This window comes from Rhinolophus ferrumequinum, chromosome 17 (genome assembly GCF_004115265.2).
Source record: "Rhinolophus ferrumequinum isolate MPI-CBG mRhiFer1 chromosome 17, mRhiFer1_v1.p, whole genome shotgun sequence".
In the NCBI taxonomy this organism is placed as follows: domain Eukaryota; kingdom Metazoa; phylum Chordata; class Mammalia; order Chiroptera; family Rhinolophidae; genus Rhinolophus; species Rhinolophus ferrumequinum.
This window is the reverse complement of record NC_046300.1, coordinates 31,194,585-31,212,634: the sequence shown is the minus strand read 5'-3', so window position 1 is coordinate 31,212,634 and position 18,050 is coordinate 31,194,585. Positions and strand designations below refer to the sequence as shown.

General features: G+C 42.0%; 2 protein-coding genes across 4 annotated transcripts in view; one reads left to right on the top strand and one right to left on the bottom strand.

Moving 5' to 3' along the window:
• Nucleotides 1-4,386, bottom strand: part of METTL6 (methyltransferase 6, methylcytidine) — a 16,875-nt gene extending 12,489 nt beyond the window's left edge. The window contains exons 1-3 of one of the 3 annotated variants that reach the window (XM_033132139.1): nucleotides 4,278-4,386; nucleotides 3,085-3,455; nucleotides 2,235-2,369 (exon numbers count right to left, since the gene is read on the bottom strand). In XM_033132139.1, the coding sequence (XP_032988030.1) occupies nucleotides 2,235-2,369; nucleotides 3,085-3,309 (360 nt within the window). In that variant the 5' untranslated portion in view covers nucleotides 3,310-3,455; nucleotides 4,278-4,386. Of the gene's footprint in view, nucleotides 1-2,234; nucleotides 2,370-3,084; nucleotides 3,459-3,648; nucleotides 3,755-4,277 lie in introns of those variants that run through there. The other 2 variants (XM_033132140.1, XM_033132141.1) reach the window with 2 other exon arrangements.
• On the top strand, nucleotides 4,355-18,050 carry EAF1 (ELL associated factor 1). Its single transcript, XM_033132138.1, has 6 exons — nucleotides 4,355-4,733; nucleotides 6,652-6,746; nucleotides 8,614-8,750; nucleotides 10,115-10,314; nucleotides 11,977-12,207; nucleotides 14,853-18,050. Exons 1-6 carry the CDS (start codon nucleotides 4,370-4,372, stop codon nucleotides 14,897-14,899), a joined length of 1,074 nt encoding a protein of 357 aa, XP_032988029.1. The 5' UTR covers nucleotides 4,355-4,369; the 3' UTR covers nucleotides 14,900-18,050.

Below are 18,050 nucleotides of genomic sequence, written 5' to 3'. Positions count from 1 at the left end.
GGCAGAGATACTTGTGAAGTCCACACCCCCGAGACACAGGCGGACTATGCAGTTCAAAACCCGATAATCAGAACATTAGAGAACAATCCCTTCTCCCATACTCTCCCACAAGTCTCCAGTGATAATAGTGGCCTGCAGCTGGAGAAGCTGCCAAGAGATAGACTCTTTATGGGGAAGAGCCCAAGGGGAAGATCCAAAGCTAAGGGGAGAGACAAAAACAGTCACCAGAGGAGACTGAAGTCTGTGGTACCCATAGCAGCAATAAACCTCACAGCTAACTATAGCAACAACAGACCTCAAACACAGCCCGACTATCTAGATTACAAATCCTTATTACCTCAGTATCAACTGCCCTATATAACATATCTAGCTCTCAACAACAACAAAAAAAAACCACGGCATACCAAAATACAATAAAAAAAGTCTGAAGGGAAAAAGCAATCATCACAACCAGACTCAAATATGACACAAACGATGGAATTTAAAAAGTTTGGGCATTTAAAATAACTGATTAATATGTTAAAGGCTCAAATAAAAAAGGTGGACTACATGCTAGATCAGATAGGTAATTTCAGCACAGAAAGAGAGACTACAAAAAGAATCAACTGGAAATGCTAAAAAATCAAAAACATAGTAACGGAAATGAAGAATGCTTTGACAGGCTCATTAATAGGAATGCCTATTGCCTATGAAGGAATCAATGAACTTGGTGACAGGGCAACAGAAATTATACAAACTGAAAATACAAAGAGAAAAGAAGTTTAAAAAAACAAAAAAGCAAAACAACATCCAAGAGTTGTGGTACAATAGCAAATGGTATAACATACATGTAATTGGAATCCTAGGGGAAGAGAGAATAGAGCTGAAGAAATATGTGAAAAAATAATGACAAAAATTTTTCCAAATTAATAAATATAAAAAGAATATGTGATTATATAACTCCTAAACAAGACATAAAACCTTAGCACCTCAAAAGGAACAGACTAATAAATTCAAATTTGATAATTTAAATCCTATCATAGAACAATATCATAAAACAATGTTGAATAAACTATACTTAATCCCAGTGCTTACAACACTCATTGGCACACATTAGGCTCCCAATAAATATATGTGGAATAAAGGAACTCACAAGCAGAAAAAAACCCAAACTAATGCTTATTTACATATTATAAAGACTTCAACTTCACTGGTTATAAGAAATAAACAAATTAAAATATGGAGACATTTTATTTTGCCCATAAGATTGGGAGAAATAAAGACTGACATCAAATGTTGAGGGCATAGAGAAAAAGTTATCTTTATGTTATTGGTGAAATTATAAATTGGTATAATATTCTGGAAGGAAACTGGGCATTATCTATTAAAATTTAAATATGTATACTCTTTCTCCGAGGAATTCTATTTCTTCCATTATTCACCATAGAGACACGTGTACACATGTTTTGTAGAGCACGTGCACAATGGTGATTACGTTAACCTTACTTATAAGAGCAGAAAGTTAGAAACAATTTAAATAAATATCAACAGGGTAATTGTTAAAATATGATATATCCATTCTACGGAATACTGCAGCAGGTAAATAAAATGTAGTAGACCTATATATACAAAGAGGAAACACTGCAAGACATAATGTAGAGTGAGAAAAGTTAAGTTACAGTACAATGTGACTGCACTATTAAAAAGTCTAACGGATGCCAAAAATGTGAAGGGCTGATGGAAAACTAGATATCTGCATGCTGCCAATAAAGGGTAAGTAGATCTTGATTAAATACAGCTATAAAAGATACCTGGGACTATTTGGGGAAATCTGAATTGAGTACTAATGGCATTAGGGGATTACAATTAGTTTTGTTAGATGTAAGTATTTTGTGGTCAGTTAGAGAAAACCCTTATTGAAGACGTATGCAGGCATATTTAGCAGTGAAGTGTCTGTAATTTACTTTAAAATGGTTCAGGAAAGAAAAAAGTCTATAAAACAAATGTGGAAAAATACTGGAAATCATTAAATCTGGGTATAAGTATATAGTGTCATTATGGTATTTCTACTTTTCTGAATAAAGCTGTTTCTATAATGTGTTATATATGTATGTAAACAGGAAAACTATAACATGTTTATGGTGATCACAGCTGCTTAGCTTCAGGGAGAGGTCTGGAATTGGACAAATGGGTATAGAGGGCAGGTCAAACAAGTCCAACAAAACAATCATAAAATACCAGGATGGTGCACCAACCTTGACATATTCAACTGCTCTTGGAGAAAAATCACAGGCATAAGCAAAGATATTCAGATCTTCTTCTAAAAGCGGGAATAGACAGTTCCCAACCCCACAGCCAGCTTCAAGCATAGTCAATTTCTGACCTTCAAACTGAGAAAAGAGAACTCAAAGTTAGAGGACACTATATTTGCATAATGAAGAAACAAATCAAATTAAAAGGTCCAGAACATGAAAGGTCTCTGCCTCCTGGAGCAGACAATAAACAAGTAAACTGATATCCAAAAGCTAATACAGATATCTCAATTTGTCATCCAACATGGGGCAATTTGGTGTGGAGAAAACAGGATAATGGCTAAGAGAACAGGCTCAGGGGTTAAACTGCTTGCATTCAATCCAGACTCCTTCCTTCACCCGTGTTCTATCATTGGACAAATCACTTAAATAACCTTTCCCTCAATTTTATCAATAAGGGGATAATACTAATGCCTACTTCACAGTTCTATTATAAGGCTTAAATTACAAAACACATGAAAAGTTCTAGAAAAGGGTCATGGTAAAGTGTTTATCATCATCATCATTAATGAATCTGAATCTGTCACTGAAGTCACTTTGTATAAATTTAATATTTACAACTTTCAGATTAGCTTTAAAGAAACAGAAATGCCCATTCAAGTTCTTTCTCCTACGTATTATACAACCCAGGAACTGCTAAAACTACTTGAGACCAAACAGAGTATTTCTAAGGTACAAAGCATTCTGACAGGCTTCATAAATTCTCTACCTCACACTTCCATAAAAATGCAAGAAAGCACTTCTCTTCTACATATTTTAAACGAAGAACAGCTCAAATAAGGTGTAACATTACCTCCCTACATGATCTGAGCTCCTGAAACTCTCGGGTGGTCCAGTGTCTATCTTTGAAGAAATTCGTACTATTTCTTTTGTAAAAAAGGTCCCAGTTCTTCTGAGCCTCTTTTTCCAGTTTTTGCTGTTTAAAGTCAGACACTAAAACTTGGTCTCTTTTCAGTTTCTCCTCTTCTTCAGAGCTGAGAATCCTTGCCTGAAGCCCTTCCCTTTGCAAAGATGCCATCTCTTGGGGAAATGGTAATGGAGTTAACACTGCTGAAGATGCTCCATCCCTGAATAATTTGAGGAATCCAAGCTGAATCTGCAGCTGCAGGCGGGGTTTTCTTAGATGTGGTTCCTCAGGCTGGGTTCAAGCCTCCGGGAGCATTTCTGCTTCGCAGGAAAAAGAATGAGATTTTGGTTAGTAATTTTAGAGCAGTTCTTTAAGATACTGAGTTAGTGGTTCTACAACATTCCTTTCACCCAAAAGTTCAATATACCAAACGTTTACTAGTGCTGACTCTACACAAAACCCTGCCCATTATAGGAGAGGTCACAAAGAAGAGCAAGACAAAGCGCCTACCTTCAGAGGACTTACGTTCATTGGCCCTGGACTCGCCTGCACCGAACACTAATTCAAACCAGACTAAGTCATCTATTATAATAAATCGGTTTAGTTTAGAAAAAGGATACTGCCAAGAACTCGTTGGGAAACCCTGGAGGGAAAATACTCATTAATTTTCGGTGCGCCTCTGAAAAGGGTGACTCTACAACCGCAACAGGTGCCTGAACTGGAGGAGGGTGGTTAACTGCCAGACAGAAGTGGGGGTCATGGTTTCCCAAGGATCGGAGACGCAGTTTTTTTCGGGGAAGATGGAACTACTACGTTCGGGTGGCCTGAATCTCTGATCGCACTCACAAGAAACTGCCTCAAACCAGCGGGGGAGTCGCTTTCCAGGCCTTCGCACCGCCATCACGGCGCGAAGGGAAGGAAGAGACTGCGTGACGCGCGGTGTAGGGTCATCTGTCTCGGGACACTCGGGATAAACCAGGCCGACCCGGCCGCCAGGGCCTGAGGAGAGCTGGCCAGGCCAGCTATCAGACGCGCGTTAATCTAGTCAGCGGCGCTCTGGGCGCACTGTCATCAGCTCCTAGACTCAACTGGAGGGGTACTTAGTGTCAGGCGCATTCAGCCCTCCGCCAGGCCCCTACCTCGGAAGCAGAATTTGGGAGCCGCCGCGCCAAACCCGCGTCTGAACTAACCAGCGCTGAGCAGCTCAGACTCCCGGCGGAATTCTATTGCTATGGCACCGCCCCCGCCACTTCCGCTACGAACCCAGAAGTCCCTCCCCGACGCCGGAAGTCCCGAGGCCTTGCTTCCTCAGGGGCTTCCCCCACCCCGACGCGGAGACTTGCTTCCGGCCCTGGGTGGGCGCCGGCGGCATTCCCGGTGCGCTCCGGAGCGGTGTCACGGGAGCACCGTACTCCCGGACGCCGGTGCCGGAAGCTCAGATCGCGGCCGTACTTGGGTAGCGCCGGGCCGGGCGCGAGGCCCGTGTGGGGCCATGAACGGGACCGTAAACCCGCTGCTGGACCGCGAGGAACACTGCCTGCGGCTGGGGGAGAGCTTCGAGAAGCGACCGCGAGCCTCCTTCCACACCATTCGCTGTAAGTCAGCGCTCTCCACGTGTCCCTTCGGCTTCCCCAGCCTCCCGGTGCCAACCTCGGATCCCTCCTCTCTTCCCTCGGCCCTCCACTGTACAGAGAAGCCCCTGCCTACGTCAGCTCCCTTCTCTCCTACCCCGGGTCCTCCAGGACCTCGATTTTCCCCTTTTGATCCTCCAGGACCTCGATGTCCCCCCTTTGGCCCCCAGCTTACTCTTCCCAAACCAGACCCTTCGTCACTGTCAACTATTCTTGTGTCTCAAGGTCCCAAACACTTGTTCCGAAGTCCATTGGCCCTTCTCTCTTTTCATGCCCCCACCCACCCTTCCTGCCAAACCCTCTTTGTTACCGAAAGAGTGTGACCCCACATCGGACTCCAGTGCTCCCTCGAATCCATCCCCCGCCCCTTCTGATGCCCCCACCCAGGTTCTCCACGTTTAAAGGACTCTTCCTGTTTGCTCGGGAGCCTCATCCTCTCCCTTCTATTCCATTCTCTTCTTCCCTGTTTTTCCTCAGCTTCCTTTCCTCGTCCGTCTTTACTCGGGGCACCCCGACAGGCTGCGCTTCATCCCCTCTTGCAGCCAAAGAATCCACATCCTCTCTGCGCCCCATCAGAGCGTTCCTCTTACAGCTTCCTGCACCTCGTTTGACTTTTGATGTCTTTTGAGGTCACTTCTACGACCCTGACTTTAACTCAGGCCCTGGTCCCTTGTGGATGAAGAATAAAATTAGCATTTGTGAGCCTGGAATAAGTTAAAGCTTGATCTATGTCTGGAGGCCGAAGAGAGTAGACACACAGACTATCGCAATCGCCATGAATGCTGGACCTTCCTTTTTCTACGGGATTATAGACTGTTGAGGAAGGAAGGGCACGTCTACTCTGTCCCGGGGGAAGATTGGCTTTTATGAGCTGACGGAGCATCCGTGATTCACAACTCCTGGTTTCCTGTCTCGGTAGTGCTAACGCTGGTTAAGACTTGTTTTTGTCAAAGGAGCTAATAGATGTGACTCAACACATTGCAAGAGGGCGTTAGATAATGATGTTCCATCTTTGTGTGGTGGCTCTGCCTTGCCATTACGATGATTCCTACTGGAAACATCAGCTCTCTTAGAGGGAAGATACTGGGAATGTGATAAGAGCTTCATTTCCTGAGCAGTTTACTAAGTTGATGTTTTAGCAAAGTGAAGGGCAATGTAGAATTTAAATGAGACACTTCACATATGCATCTGGCCTGCGTTTTGAGGCAGGTGTGTGTTACAATGGATGGAGTAAGATGGCCATTCATGTTGTACTTGAACTGCAATTCAGAAACATGGGCAGGACTAACCTGTGGAGACAGTTCAACCATCTACTCTGAACATCTGCAGGAGTATCTTTGTGTGGCACATCCTAATTTTGACAGTTCCTATGCAAAATGACATCAGCTTATATGATGCTGTGGCATTTCATGTAGAGTTTTACAATCACAGAATCTTATTAATATGCTGTTGCTTTTGAGCCTCACAACAACCCTAACAAAACACTTTATTGTGGATAATAAGCATTCATTTTCATCTGTCACTGGGGAGAAGGGAATATCTTTGTTTAATAAAGTGGTATGTAAATTCTAGATTTTTTTTCCCTTCAAAATAATCCAGTTGGGGGTTGGGAGGAAAAGTATATCAGGGTATAGATGAAACAAGATTGTCCCTGAGTTGGTAATTATTAAAGCTGGGTGATGATGGTACACCGAGTTTCGTTGTAATGTCTCTGCTTTTGTGAAGTTTTCCACAGTAAAATAGGTTTTTTTTAATATTCTAAATTATTTGTACTTTCTATTTATCTGAGTAATAAAAAAAAATATTTCTTAAATGAGCACACCCAGAAAGTCCTTAGTATAAGTAACCTGGTGGATAAATGCTATTTTTCCTTTCCCTTTAGATGATTTTAAGCCAGCATCTATAGATACTTCCTGTGAAGGAGAGCTTCAGGTTGGCAAAGGAGATGAAGTCACAATTACGCTGCCACATATCCCTGTGAGTTTATTCCATTGTTGTTGTCTTTTTAAATGTAGAATCACTGTGAATCCTCATATTTCATGTTATTACAATTTGAATTTCCTACTGTTTAAAACTTTCTAAAGTGCCAACAGAAGGAAAAAGGAGATTTGGGGTATAGCCTGGAGTGGAATTCATGCTTCCCAGGTGCTTGATTAAATATTATTCTTGTTGCCATTTTCCCCACACTCCCTTTCCCCCCATTTGCTACAAAGTAGACAAGGATCCTACCTGGGCACCTAGCCCCTCTTTTAGACATAGAGAAAAGCCCTAGGTGCCATGCTGATATATAGCAATGACAATTTAGGAGAGTGGGGCTGCCAAACCAAGAGTTAAGTTAAGGCGGGTAGGAGTAGGATTTACTTATTTCATATATCTGGCAGAGGGTGAAGTGTAGGCCGATCATTTCAGGCACGAACCAGAGGTTCAGAGCATTCAGCTAGTTGAACAATGCAGAACTTAGTTAAAAGCTGAACTGAGAACCTTTGCAGAGAGAGGCTTTTGTAAAGCCTTGCCCAAGGCAGCACTCTGATCACAAAGCCCGAAGGATTAGACAGAATTCTCTTAGCGAACATGTGTCATTCATTGCATGTCACAACCCTGTCCTGGAACACAGTAAGTTCCAAATGATAGAATGAAAAGGCTCTGGACAGGGAGACCTGGGATGCTTTGTGTTTTGGAAAAATTACTTGTCTTCCAGTTCATACTGCTATTTCATTACTTGTTGCCTTTGGCAGGTTACATCATCTCCCTTTGGAACTTACTTTCCCAAATGTAAAATGAAGGGGTTAGTTAAATGGTCCCTAAGGTCCCTTCCTACTCTAAATGTTTACTGTATGAATAAGGAGTTAAGGAGCCAAACAGTTTTTGATTCTATACAAGGGATTATATCCTGTATTTAGCAAATATTAATTGAGCACCTACTGTCTGCTGGTCCATTACTAGGCACTGAGAATACAGTCTTGAACAAAACAAAAACAAGCACATTTCTTGCTCTTGTGGAGCTTATGGTATAGAGTTTAAATATATAAGAAAACATAGCACTTATTTTAGAAAGTCACAGAAGGCTTCTCTAAGGAAGTGGCCTCTGAGTAGATTTGAAGGTTGACTACAATTGAAGGAGAGGGAGGGGCTGGCGTTATAGGCAGAAGCCTTGTTAAAGGAAAGAAATTGAGGGGGTGAGACAATGCCAGCCGCCTTCTGCTCTGGAGCCAGCAGAGGCCAGGGGTGAGTGGTGTGGGTGGGGATGAAGGGCTACATAGTTGGTTTAAAGATTTAATTATTTAACCTCAGAGCAATGGGTTCATGATCAAAGGGCCTAGGCCAGTGAGTGGCATGATGGTACTTAACTCTGAGCTAACCAGAATAATGAGCTGCCTTTGGAGATGCGCCGTTGGTTGCTTGGCATGCGGGGGAAGCCCTGGACTCTCCAATTACAAGGAAATTTTAGAGATGGCTCACTAAAGAAGTTTTACTTCTCGTAGTGAAAACTCTACTCGGTGTAATACAAGTAATGGTTAATTTGTTTTTCTCAGTTCACACTTTACCACTATTTGTAACATTTCCTGAATCCCTAGAAAAATGTACAGTAATTTAAAAATTTTATTACCTTTCTTGATTACTTAGAAACAATTGCACAGTCACAGATTCTTGCTATACTTATTTCCTCTTTCTTTCTTTTTGCCTGTGAAGCCAGAAGGAGTTAAAATAGAAATCAGTTTTATCTGTTCTTTTTGAGTTGCTCTGAGCAAAGATTTGATGAGGTAAAGTCACCTGTAAATTCAGTTTTGACATTCATAACTGGCGTGTTTAGTTTTGATCCTCTTATACTTTTTGTGGCATATAGGGATCCACACCACCAATGACTGTGTTCAAGGGGAACAAACGGCCTTATCAGAAAGACTGTGTGCTTATTATTAATCATGACACTGGTGAATACGTGCTGGAAAAACTCAGTAGCAGCATTCAGGTCAAGAAAACAAGGTATGTGAATGACCAGGTACAGATTGATGTGATGTTTCTATCTTTGTATTATCTATTCAGTTAATTTTACAAGGATGTGAACAGCTGGCTTCCCAGTATCCTGTCGATAATCTCAACAACTCCACCCGTCTTCTCAATCAATAAAATATCTTTTCCTTAAATGTCATAGAAAGAAATAATTTTTTTAAGACCTGAAATGTGGAAGCCATTGGGGAAAGGGGTGTACTTTATAATTAAATTCATTTTATTAATCTCAGGCTTTTTGATACAGTACCACTTGAGGGATGAGATTGAAATTTTACAGACTTATTATGAAAGAATAATTGAATGGTATATAGTCTTTATTAGAGTAAAAACATTAATTTTTTTTTATAAGCTCCATTTGAGGTCATTGTAACACCAAAACAAAAGCTTTGCCTATTTTTTGAGCTAGTGAACTCTGTTTGATATTTAATAGGTATTACATGTCTGATATGAAGCCAATTAGATTTTAAAGTCAAAATTCATTCTATAAATAGAAGTAACCCAGTGGTTCTACTGTTACATTGCAATATAGCAATTATTGTACTATAGCAATTACATTTTAAAGAGAGTGTTACAGCCTGATGTTTTTCTCTTTGTGCTTCCTCAAGCCATTTTTCTTTACTCATTTCACCAAAAAATAAGAGTAGCTACCTTTCATTAAAGGGTTATTGTTTGCCAGAAACTATCCTAGATGGTTTAGGGCATTATTTCATCTTTAAATAACTCTGAGAAAGGTGCTATTGTTTTCCTTAAAAACACACAGGCAGATGAAGAGACAAGGATAAGTGAGACTGTGACTTAGACCTAAGTCCAGTGCCAGGGTGCTGTAGAGCCCCTGCTCTTTTCCTGCCACTCAGTGGATTTGTATTAATTACCTCCATGAACCAGGTGCCTGTGTTACTCTTCCAATAGCTGGTGGTTGTGAGCATTTCTCTTACTACTCAATGTCATCTGGGGCTAGTAGCGTTTATCACTTAGATGCTTGTTAAAAGTGCAGAATTTCAGGATCTACTAAGTAAGAACCTGCATTTTAATGAGTCCCAGATGATTTGTATGCACACTAAAGTTTGAAAAGTGCTGGGCCAGTCCATTTACAAAAGAAATTGTTAATAGATACAATTTTCCCAATTTGGGGTAGAACACTTTTCTTGTTTGCTAGCAAGAGCTGGGATGTGACAAAATGAGCAAGCAGTAAATAGATAATGGGAAAAAATGTCAGTATTTTGCAGCAGACTAAAAAGCATGGGGTTCTGCAGAGACTTCCAGGTGCTTGGTCACCTGGGCAAATTTGAGAACCACTGGTTTTGCCGCTCTGCTTTAATGGCTGTATCCCATTTCAGGGCTGAGGGGAGCAGTAAAATCCAAGCCCGGATGGAACAGCAGCCCACTCGACCCCCGCAGCCATCACAGCCGCCACCGCCACCGCCACCGCCACCACCTATGCCGTTCAGAGCTCCAACGAAACCTCCAGTTGGACCCAAAACTTCCCCCTTGAAAGATAACCCTTCACCTGAACCACAGCTGGATGACATCAAAAGAGGTAGAGAGCCTTTTCTGGAGGCACAGATAGCAATTTGGAGTAGGGTGTTAATACGTTTGTGGAGATCACAAGGCTGCCTTGTTGACAAAATGACATGCGCATTCTCTGCCATTGAAAAGATGGCTTTTGAGTTCACCACCCCAGATGTGCAGACTGCGGGGGCTTTTACCACTTATCTGATTTCCCGAGGAGGAGTCCAGGCATAATGACTTGAGTTGTGGCTGTCTTTGCAGTGTTCTGCTTTGAGGCCCAGGATTTCAACAAGCATGACTACTGCTTGTTATGGCACACCATATGGCACACCTTTAAGGCCTTGGAAGAAGAAAATTCCTAGGTGCTGGGGTGGAAACAAGGTACCAATGTCAGTATGGTATCTAGGTTAGAGGCACATTTAAAATACCATGACTAGAGCTTTGTACTAACACGTAAGTTATAGATATGAAAGTGCTGAGAGGACCAGTGAAAATGGACATTGGTCCAGAAAGACTTAGAAATCTGATCAGGCTCTTTTCTCCAATGTATACCTGAGATAAAGAAGCTTACCTTGGCTTTCCGACCTTTACAGTAGATGGTTTTAGTTGTCCAGACTTTTAGGAAGTTATAAGGGTATTTCATATTAGTAAGTTTTATGAAAAAATTAAATCCATAACAGTAGTAAACAGGGAAAGAGAGTTGTCCTTAGGAAGTTTGCCTTTTCCGCGTATATAAACACTGTCTTTTAGCAGGCGAAATCACTCTTTGCATGGAGCACAGTTCTTAAGCCTCCTGATTTTTTTTTCCTCACGGATATTAGAATGCCATTTATGGAAGTTTTCACTTTAGTTGTGAACAGGAATTGGACCATGAGTGATTATTTGTTGCCAGTTAAAGGAACTATAGCAGTTTAAGGTGTGTTTGGACAGGAAAATCTGTGCTGTATCTTTACTGTATTCAGTGACATAGAAATGCTTAGATAAAACGTGTTTTTCCTTCCCTGCTTAACATCTGTAAAAAATGCAGCCCCTGACAGGCATGGCTGTTAGTCAAATATGTAAAGAATGCAACAGAGAAATGTTGTTTAGCCATTTTTCTTCAGTCACCGTGGCTCCTCCTGCAAGCCTTCATTTATTCATGGACGGGAAAACTGGAAAGGACCGCAGAGGCTGTCTGCTCTGGTCCTTCATTTTTCCACAGTGCCTTGGGAAACTCATTGATTTCCACTTGGGTCTCACTGTTGGTTGGAGGTCGATCCAAAACAAGCACTAGTCAATTCCTAGTCAAATATTTTTCAATACCTTAGCATAATATTGCTCTTCTCTTATTTGATGTTGAATTCATAATTCACGATCTTTTTTTTCTTAGTAGATAAAGGCAAAATAGACTGAATTCATGTCTTATACAGAGCAGTCATTATCCTCCAACAGTTTGCCTTTGGCTATTTGGGGTGAATTTAATGTTTCCATTGTCTCTCTGGAAACAGGTTAGGTGCCTTTTGTTGGTTGTGGTCATTTTGTTTGTGCATTTCTAAGGAATTGAGAAGCAGGAGTTGGTGTTAAGTCATTCCTCAGCGGTAGCTGTTCGACAGCTGTTTGGCTGACGTACTACTCACAGGAGGCGCAGTGTGCTGCCTGGGGAATGGTTGCTGCGCTGACCTCTGACCTCTGTGCCGTCATTTTATTCCAGAGCTGAGGGCTGAAGTTGACATTATCGAACAGATGAGCAGCAGCAGTGGGAGCAGCTCCTCAGACTCGGAGAGCTCCTCAGGAAGCGATGACGACAGCTCCAGCAGCGGAGGCGAGGACCGTGGCCCCGCGTCGCCACCGCCTTCACACCAGCAGCCCTCTAACAACAGGCCGGCCATCGCCAACGGAACCAGTCGGCCACAAGGAAGCAACCAGCTCATGAACACCCTCCGTAAGTGCACTTTCCCTTTTGTGGCTGAGAGAGCGGGGGCATGTAGGCTAGCGATGTGCCTTCTGTTATCTTAGATAAGAATCTATAAGCCTGAAGATACTTAAGGCTTAAGAAAGGATCCTAACAAAGGTCATTTGGAGCAGAAAGGAATAAATTATCAAATAGTGAAAAAAGGAAGCACAAAACTGAAAAATCTGTTTTTCTCTTTCCTTTTCCCCACTGGCACAAATTAGGTTTTGTGAATTCTGGAAAATGCTGAAACATGAACAGCTAGGCTCTTTATTTTTGTGTATACCAGAATTTAGGGGTGCTGCATGTCCCCTTGCTGTCCCCCACCTCCAGGTGCTTATACGGTCCCAAGAACCCAGTGTCTCCAGACTGGTGTCCCACAGCCTACAGGCTTGGGAACCTATGCTCTTGGGTATATTTGGAGACCAAGTAGCCTTTGGCAATGGAAAGGAAGAGACATTGTAATGTCTGGGGGGTTTTCAATGCATTTAATACTAAAAGCAGAGGAAAACAAGAACCAATTTCTTTGTTTTGGAGGTGGGGAGAGTGCTGGTCCTCTACACTCTTCCCTCTGTAGAATCCTAATGAATGCTCTCCTGTGCTACAGCTTCCTTTGCGGAGGTTGGAAGATCCGGAGGCAATAGTGGGGCAGCTAACCTAGTGAACCGTACTGCTGTGGGCCCAGCAAAGATAATTCTCAACCTGGCACTGTAGACATTCTGGGCCAGTTAAAGCTTTGTTGTGGGGGGCTGTCCTATGCACTGTAATGGTTACGAGCATCCCTGGCCTCTACCCACTGGATGCCAGAAACACTGCCCCCTTCTCCCCCAGGAGTGTCAATCAAAAATGTCTCAGCATGTTGCCAAATGTCCCCTGGGGGGCAAAATCACCCTCACTGGAAAACCACTACAGTCGGCTCTGCTTTTCTACCTGAGTGAGTTCAACACTGCTATGGTATCAGTTAAGGATACTGTGTTCTGTCCCATTATATGCGCCCAGATTCTGGAATTCAGGGTATACTTGGGTGCTCTTCTCAGCTGACTAGGGATAGTAAGTTTCACATTGGGAGTTTGGGATTCATTCATAGTGGAAAAGGAGTAGACAGCTACTGTGGCTTTAACTCCCAGTCAATGTTAAATCATTCGTTTCTCCTAGAAAGGAGCAAAAAAATGACACAGTGGGTGTCACTGTGGCACTACCCACCAGTGCTTTAAACTCCTTTTAGCTCTTTATGTCTCTTAAGTTACCCTGTCCCTCAGCTCTTGGAATGGTGAGACCTTAATCTTTGCATACCTCATATACAAAAAAGTACTAGTTTTTTTAAACCAGGAGTGTCAACCGGAACTATCTTATAAACCCTAAGATCACAGTAAATAGCACAAATTTGCTAAACTCAGGTATAAAAATGTTTAAAATATTCAAGAATTCATTTAAAAGAACAATAATAAACCATTACATTTTTAAAAAAATAACAATTTTTATGAAAAATAAATTTTCCGAATCAAAAAATATTTAATAAGAAGAGTAACTTTGCTTTAAAATATTTTGTGAATATGTTTAATGTCTGGCTTAGTACAAAGATGCATTTTTACATGTGCTTCTGCATTCAGTCTGTTGCCATAAATTGATTAGTTTGAAGTATATGAAGGAAAACCTGGCGTCACACAAATATGTAGTTAGATAAGGAAGGACCTTTTAGTGATTACCAGAGGGTAAGTGGGGGAGGAGGTGGTAGATGAGGGTAAAGGGGATCAAATTTATGGTAATGGAAGGAAAACTGACTCCGGGTGGTGAACACACAATGGGATTTATAGATGATGTAATACAGAATTATACAACTGTAATCTACATAACTTTACTAACAATTGTCACCCCAATAAACTTTAATTTAAAAAAAAGGAAAGGAAGGACCTTGGGGTCGGACCTTCTTGAAGGGTCTCAGGGACACCAGGGTCCTCAGAACAAATTTTGAGAAGAGGTGGCATAGAGATTAGCACTCTAGAAATACAGAAGTTTAATTTTATTGTAATCCAGTTGGTATCAACTGGGAGCCTGTTATTGTCATAGATTGAAATGTTGAGTACTTGTATTTTTTAACCCCTGAAAGCTAAATTCTGCACACCAAACAAAAATTTGAGGCTTTACAAAATTCATTAGTTCAGGTTTCTGTTTTAAAGTAACATGAATATACTGGACAGAGGTGTACCAGAGGGAGTACTGGATTAGCGTATTATAGGTGTAAACAGTATTCTGCTTCCTTAATGGAAAGCCCAACTTGTTATTTTAGCTTTTATAAAGCAAGTTAATGTGAAAAATTCTACTAGACAATGCAACAGTTATTGAGAAATATTTTCTTGCTATTTATTAACACATTTAAAAGCTATGTAGCTTACTCCTCCGCTTTTCTATCCCAGTATAAGCAGCATTGCTGTGCTTTGCAGATACCAAAAATGGCATTTCTTTCAAAATGTCGACTGAACCAGTTTTGTCACTGAGCCAAATCGATTTTCTTCCCTACTAAATTGAATTGGCCTGGTTTTACTATAGTGTGATAGCCAAGGCAGTCAACCAAGGAATTGTGAGGAAGTCATTTTTAAATTGTGTACTTTTGGTTTGATTCTGTTTTCTTTTTATAGGAAATGACTTGCAGTTGAGTGAGTCAGGCAGTGACAGTGATGATTAGAGCTGGATCTTTCAAAATCAACTTTTTGGTGCACAAATACGCTGCAAGACCAGGCCACCCTGCATGGAGTCCATCGCCAAGAGGAAAACGTTGTGGATCAGTGACTATAGTAGAAGCTGGACCTCTCAGATATTCAAATCTTTAACTTAATGTAATGGTGATGGATGATTTTCTTGTGTAATTTTTGAACAATCTCATGTTTCAAAGTTTAAGTAGTTCTATAGAAGAACTGACAGAATTATATTTCTATTTGGTTAACACTGTTAATGAAAAACAGACAAATGTGCCCTGGTCTATAGGTTACTCAAAGGCCATATATATGTTCACCAAGCCAGTGATTCAGTTTTAAACCTCAGCAGTCACCAGTTTGGCCAAGTGGTATGCACCAGTAAAATGAAACAGTCTTTGAGGGGTAGGAAAGGGAGGGAAACCTCAAACTGCAGCATAGAAGTATGTTAAAACCACTTTAAGTTGTGGGCACAAAGTGGTAAGGAAGTTTTGTCGGAACCAGCCTGACGCGGCTATGTGGAAACGGACTTCAAGATGGAGTCGAGTGTCAGCTGGACGGGACCCTGGGGCTCTGGCAGTTCAAACCCCTCACTTACAAACAAGGAAAGTGAAGCACACAGCTGGTTCATGGCCACTGCTCACTTACTGGAACCAGAGATTCTTACACATGGGACTTAACACATGGACATTGGAGCTTTTATTGGGCACGTCTAGCTCCAATTCCGAAGCAGACAGTCCCCACATACATGAGGCTGGGTGGGCAGATTAACGGGCAGCCATTGTGCTGACACGTGACTCAGATGGGGGCTCTCAGTTCTTCACTCGGTGGGTTTTAGTGGGGGACGCAGGAGAGGAAGAGAGGTGTGATGAAGAAACCTATCTGAACCAACGAACCAGCCAATAGGTTTTCAAAAACCAGGTTCTAGATAGGAGTTCTGCAATATGAAATGAGCACATGCTTTTGATAAGGTATTTCTGTTCGTGCTTTTGTACCACTGTTTGTGCCTGACTCCCGCACTGATGAGTATTTTTATACACAGCTAGAAGAAAGTCACAAGATTGCCTTCTGGGGAGTGCAGTTTCCAAGTGAGTCTGTTGTTGCAGGAAACTGGTCCCTCACTAGTAAATGTTCCATATTGAGTGAATGTGTGATAAATTGTCTCATAATTAGGATGGGGTATCTCACTTCTGTAATTTGAATGAATGTGTCCTGAGAAATTTCCATCTACTTTGGTTGGGTGGGTATCAAGAACATTAAATATGATTTTACTTGCTGGGGTCCCTCCACTCAGATGGTCTCTCCCTCCCCAGCTAGGGAAGGAAAGCAGTCTGGACCTAGAAAGGAATTCGATCCACGGTGGGGCCTGCCCTTACAGTTGAGCCTTGTAGAGTCACCTGTTTCCATCACGTAGCGACCCCAGTGAGCTGGAGGTGGGGACTGGCAGCCGTTGTCCAGCCGCACACACACCACTCCAGCAAGTGTAGGCGACAGGTGCACACTCGTACCCTCTGGGGGGTTCTCAGCCCATCCTGAGGTGTCAGTGGGTTTAATGGCAGGTAGGAACTTATTTATAATGAATTGATAATTGCTTTATAATTCCTTGGTAATAACAGCTCAGGGAGGGTGATGGCTGTGATTGGGAGACTTGAATTGTTACTGGATGTGGGAATGTTTCACTGCTCTTAACTTGCTCAAGCTGGGGCAGGTTCCAGGAACTTGAACTAAAAATATCTATTTAAGCCTTTTTTTTCCTCCCAAAGTCTTCACATATATAGACAGAACTGTGGTTTTGGGCATGTCGGGTAAAGATGTTTGTTTCTATAGGAAATGCTTGTATGTGGCACTGGGTTTGGCGAGTCAAGCTCTCTGAGCTTCAGCCTCTCCCGTCATCCATCCTACCTGAGCCTGCCGCTTGTCCTCTAGCATAGCTCCAGTTTGGTTCTCTGCACAAAGCTTTTGGGGGTTCCCTCCCCCCACACGCCAGCTTTACCCACCAGAATAAGGAATCATTTCTTTTTGGAAATCAAGAATTTGGCCTTACAGACTACTTCTCATGAGTACTCTCTTGCCAGCCAAACTGGACTTGTTCTTCCTGCCTCTGTGCCTTCTCATCTCTCCTCCGCCCCCTCTCCCCTGCCAAACTGTGGGTGCCATTGAAAAGAGGTTCGTTTCAATTGACTGCAGTACTGTGTGCACATACTGACCTTCTCCTTGCTTGAGCTCTGGTTAGTCTGAACTCCTTCAAAGCAGGGACCGCTATTCTCATCTCTATCCCCTGGGGGCTCCACAGGAATAGATAGATATTCCAGATGCTTATAGCCTGGTGGGGAGGAGGCAAGGAGAACCAACCGGTGGAATAGAGAGGGTAGACATACATAGAGAAAACATTCCAGGCATTTGGAGACAGCTGAAAACTATCCATGCTAATTTGCATAATTTTGAAATTTCTAACTGAATTGTTAAAATTGCCTTTTTGTTCTATACGTCTACCAAACTGTGGGTCATTAGGCGAGGTGTGAAGACTTAAGTCTGAAGTATCTAAGGAGCCATGGCAAACCACAGCAAAGACGTGATTTGGGAAAACAATACAAACAAACTAGAGATTTGTAATGTTGCCACTCATTAACTATTTCTGTAGCAGAATCATTTTTTCTATGTGTGGTATTAATATGTATGTGCTTCAATAGTGGGAAAACTTGAAAATTCCACAATCCTTACTTCCCTATTTGAGAGGCTGGTTAAATAGGGTGTGAGTGTGAGTGTGCGTGTGTGTGTGTGTGTGTGTGTGTGTGAGAGAGAGAGAGAGAGAGCGAGAGAGAGCGAGAGCGAGAGAGAGCGAGAGAGAGATATTTATTACATTATTTTGAAAGAGTAATACTCTGACATGTGGATATAGATTAGGTACAGCCAAATTGGATGCTTCCATTTGGCAAGGAAGGTAGGATTTCCGAAACTCAGGCCTTAACCAGTAGGTTGGAAGACAAGACCAATTGAAGCTTTACGAAATGTGTGTTTTTGTTGCTCCTGTTATTTCTGTCTTGGATTCATTGTCTCATTCTTAAATGATTTTTAAAATTTTGTGCTTAAAAGTTTATTTTGCTTAATTATGAAGTAGACGTGCATGTTTACATTTATGTAAAA

Bases quoted from the DNA above. Each gene is read 5' to 3' on its own strand.
- EAF1 (XM_033132138.1), top strand. From the start codon at position 4,370: ATGGCACCGCCCCCGCCACTTCCGCTACGAACCCAGAAGTCCCTCCCC. The intron at 6,747-8,613 runs GTGAGTTTATTC...TGTGGCATATAG, and splicing joins TTACGCTGCCACATATCCCT to GGATCCACACCACCAATGAC. The intron at 10,315-11,976 runs GTAGAGAGCCTT...ATTTTATTCCAG, and splicing joins GCTGGATGACATCAAAAGAG to AGCTGAGGGCTGAAGTTGAC.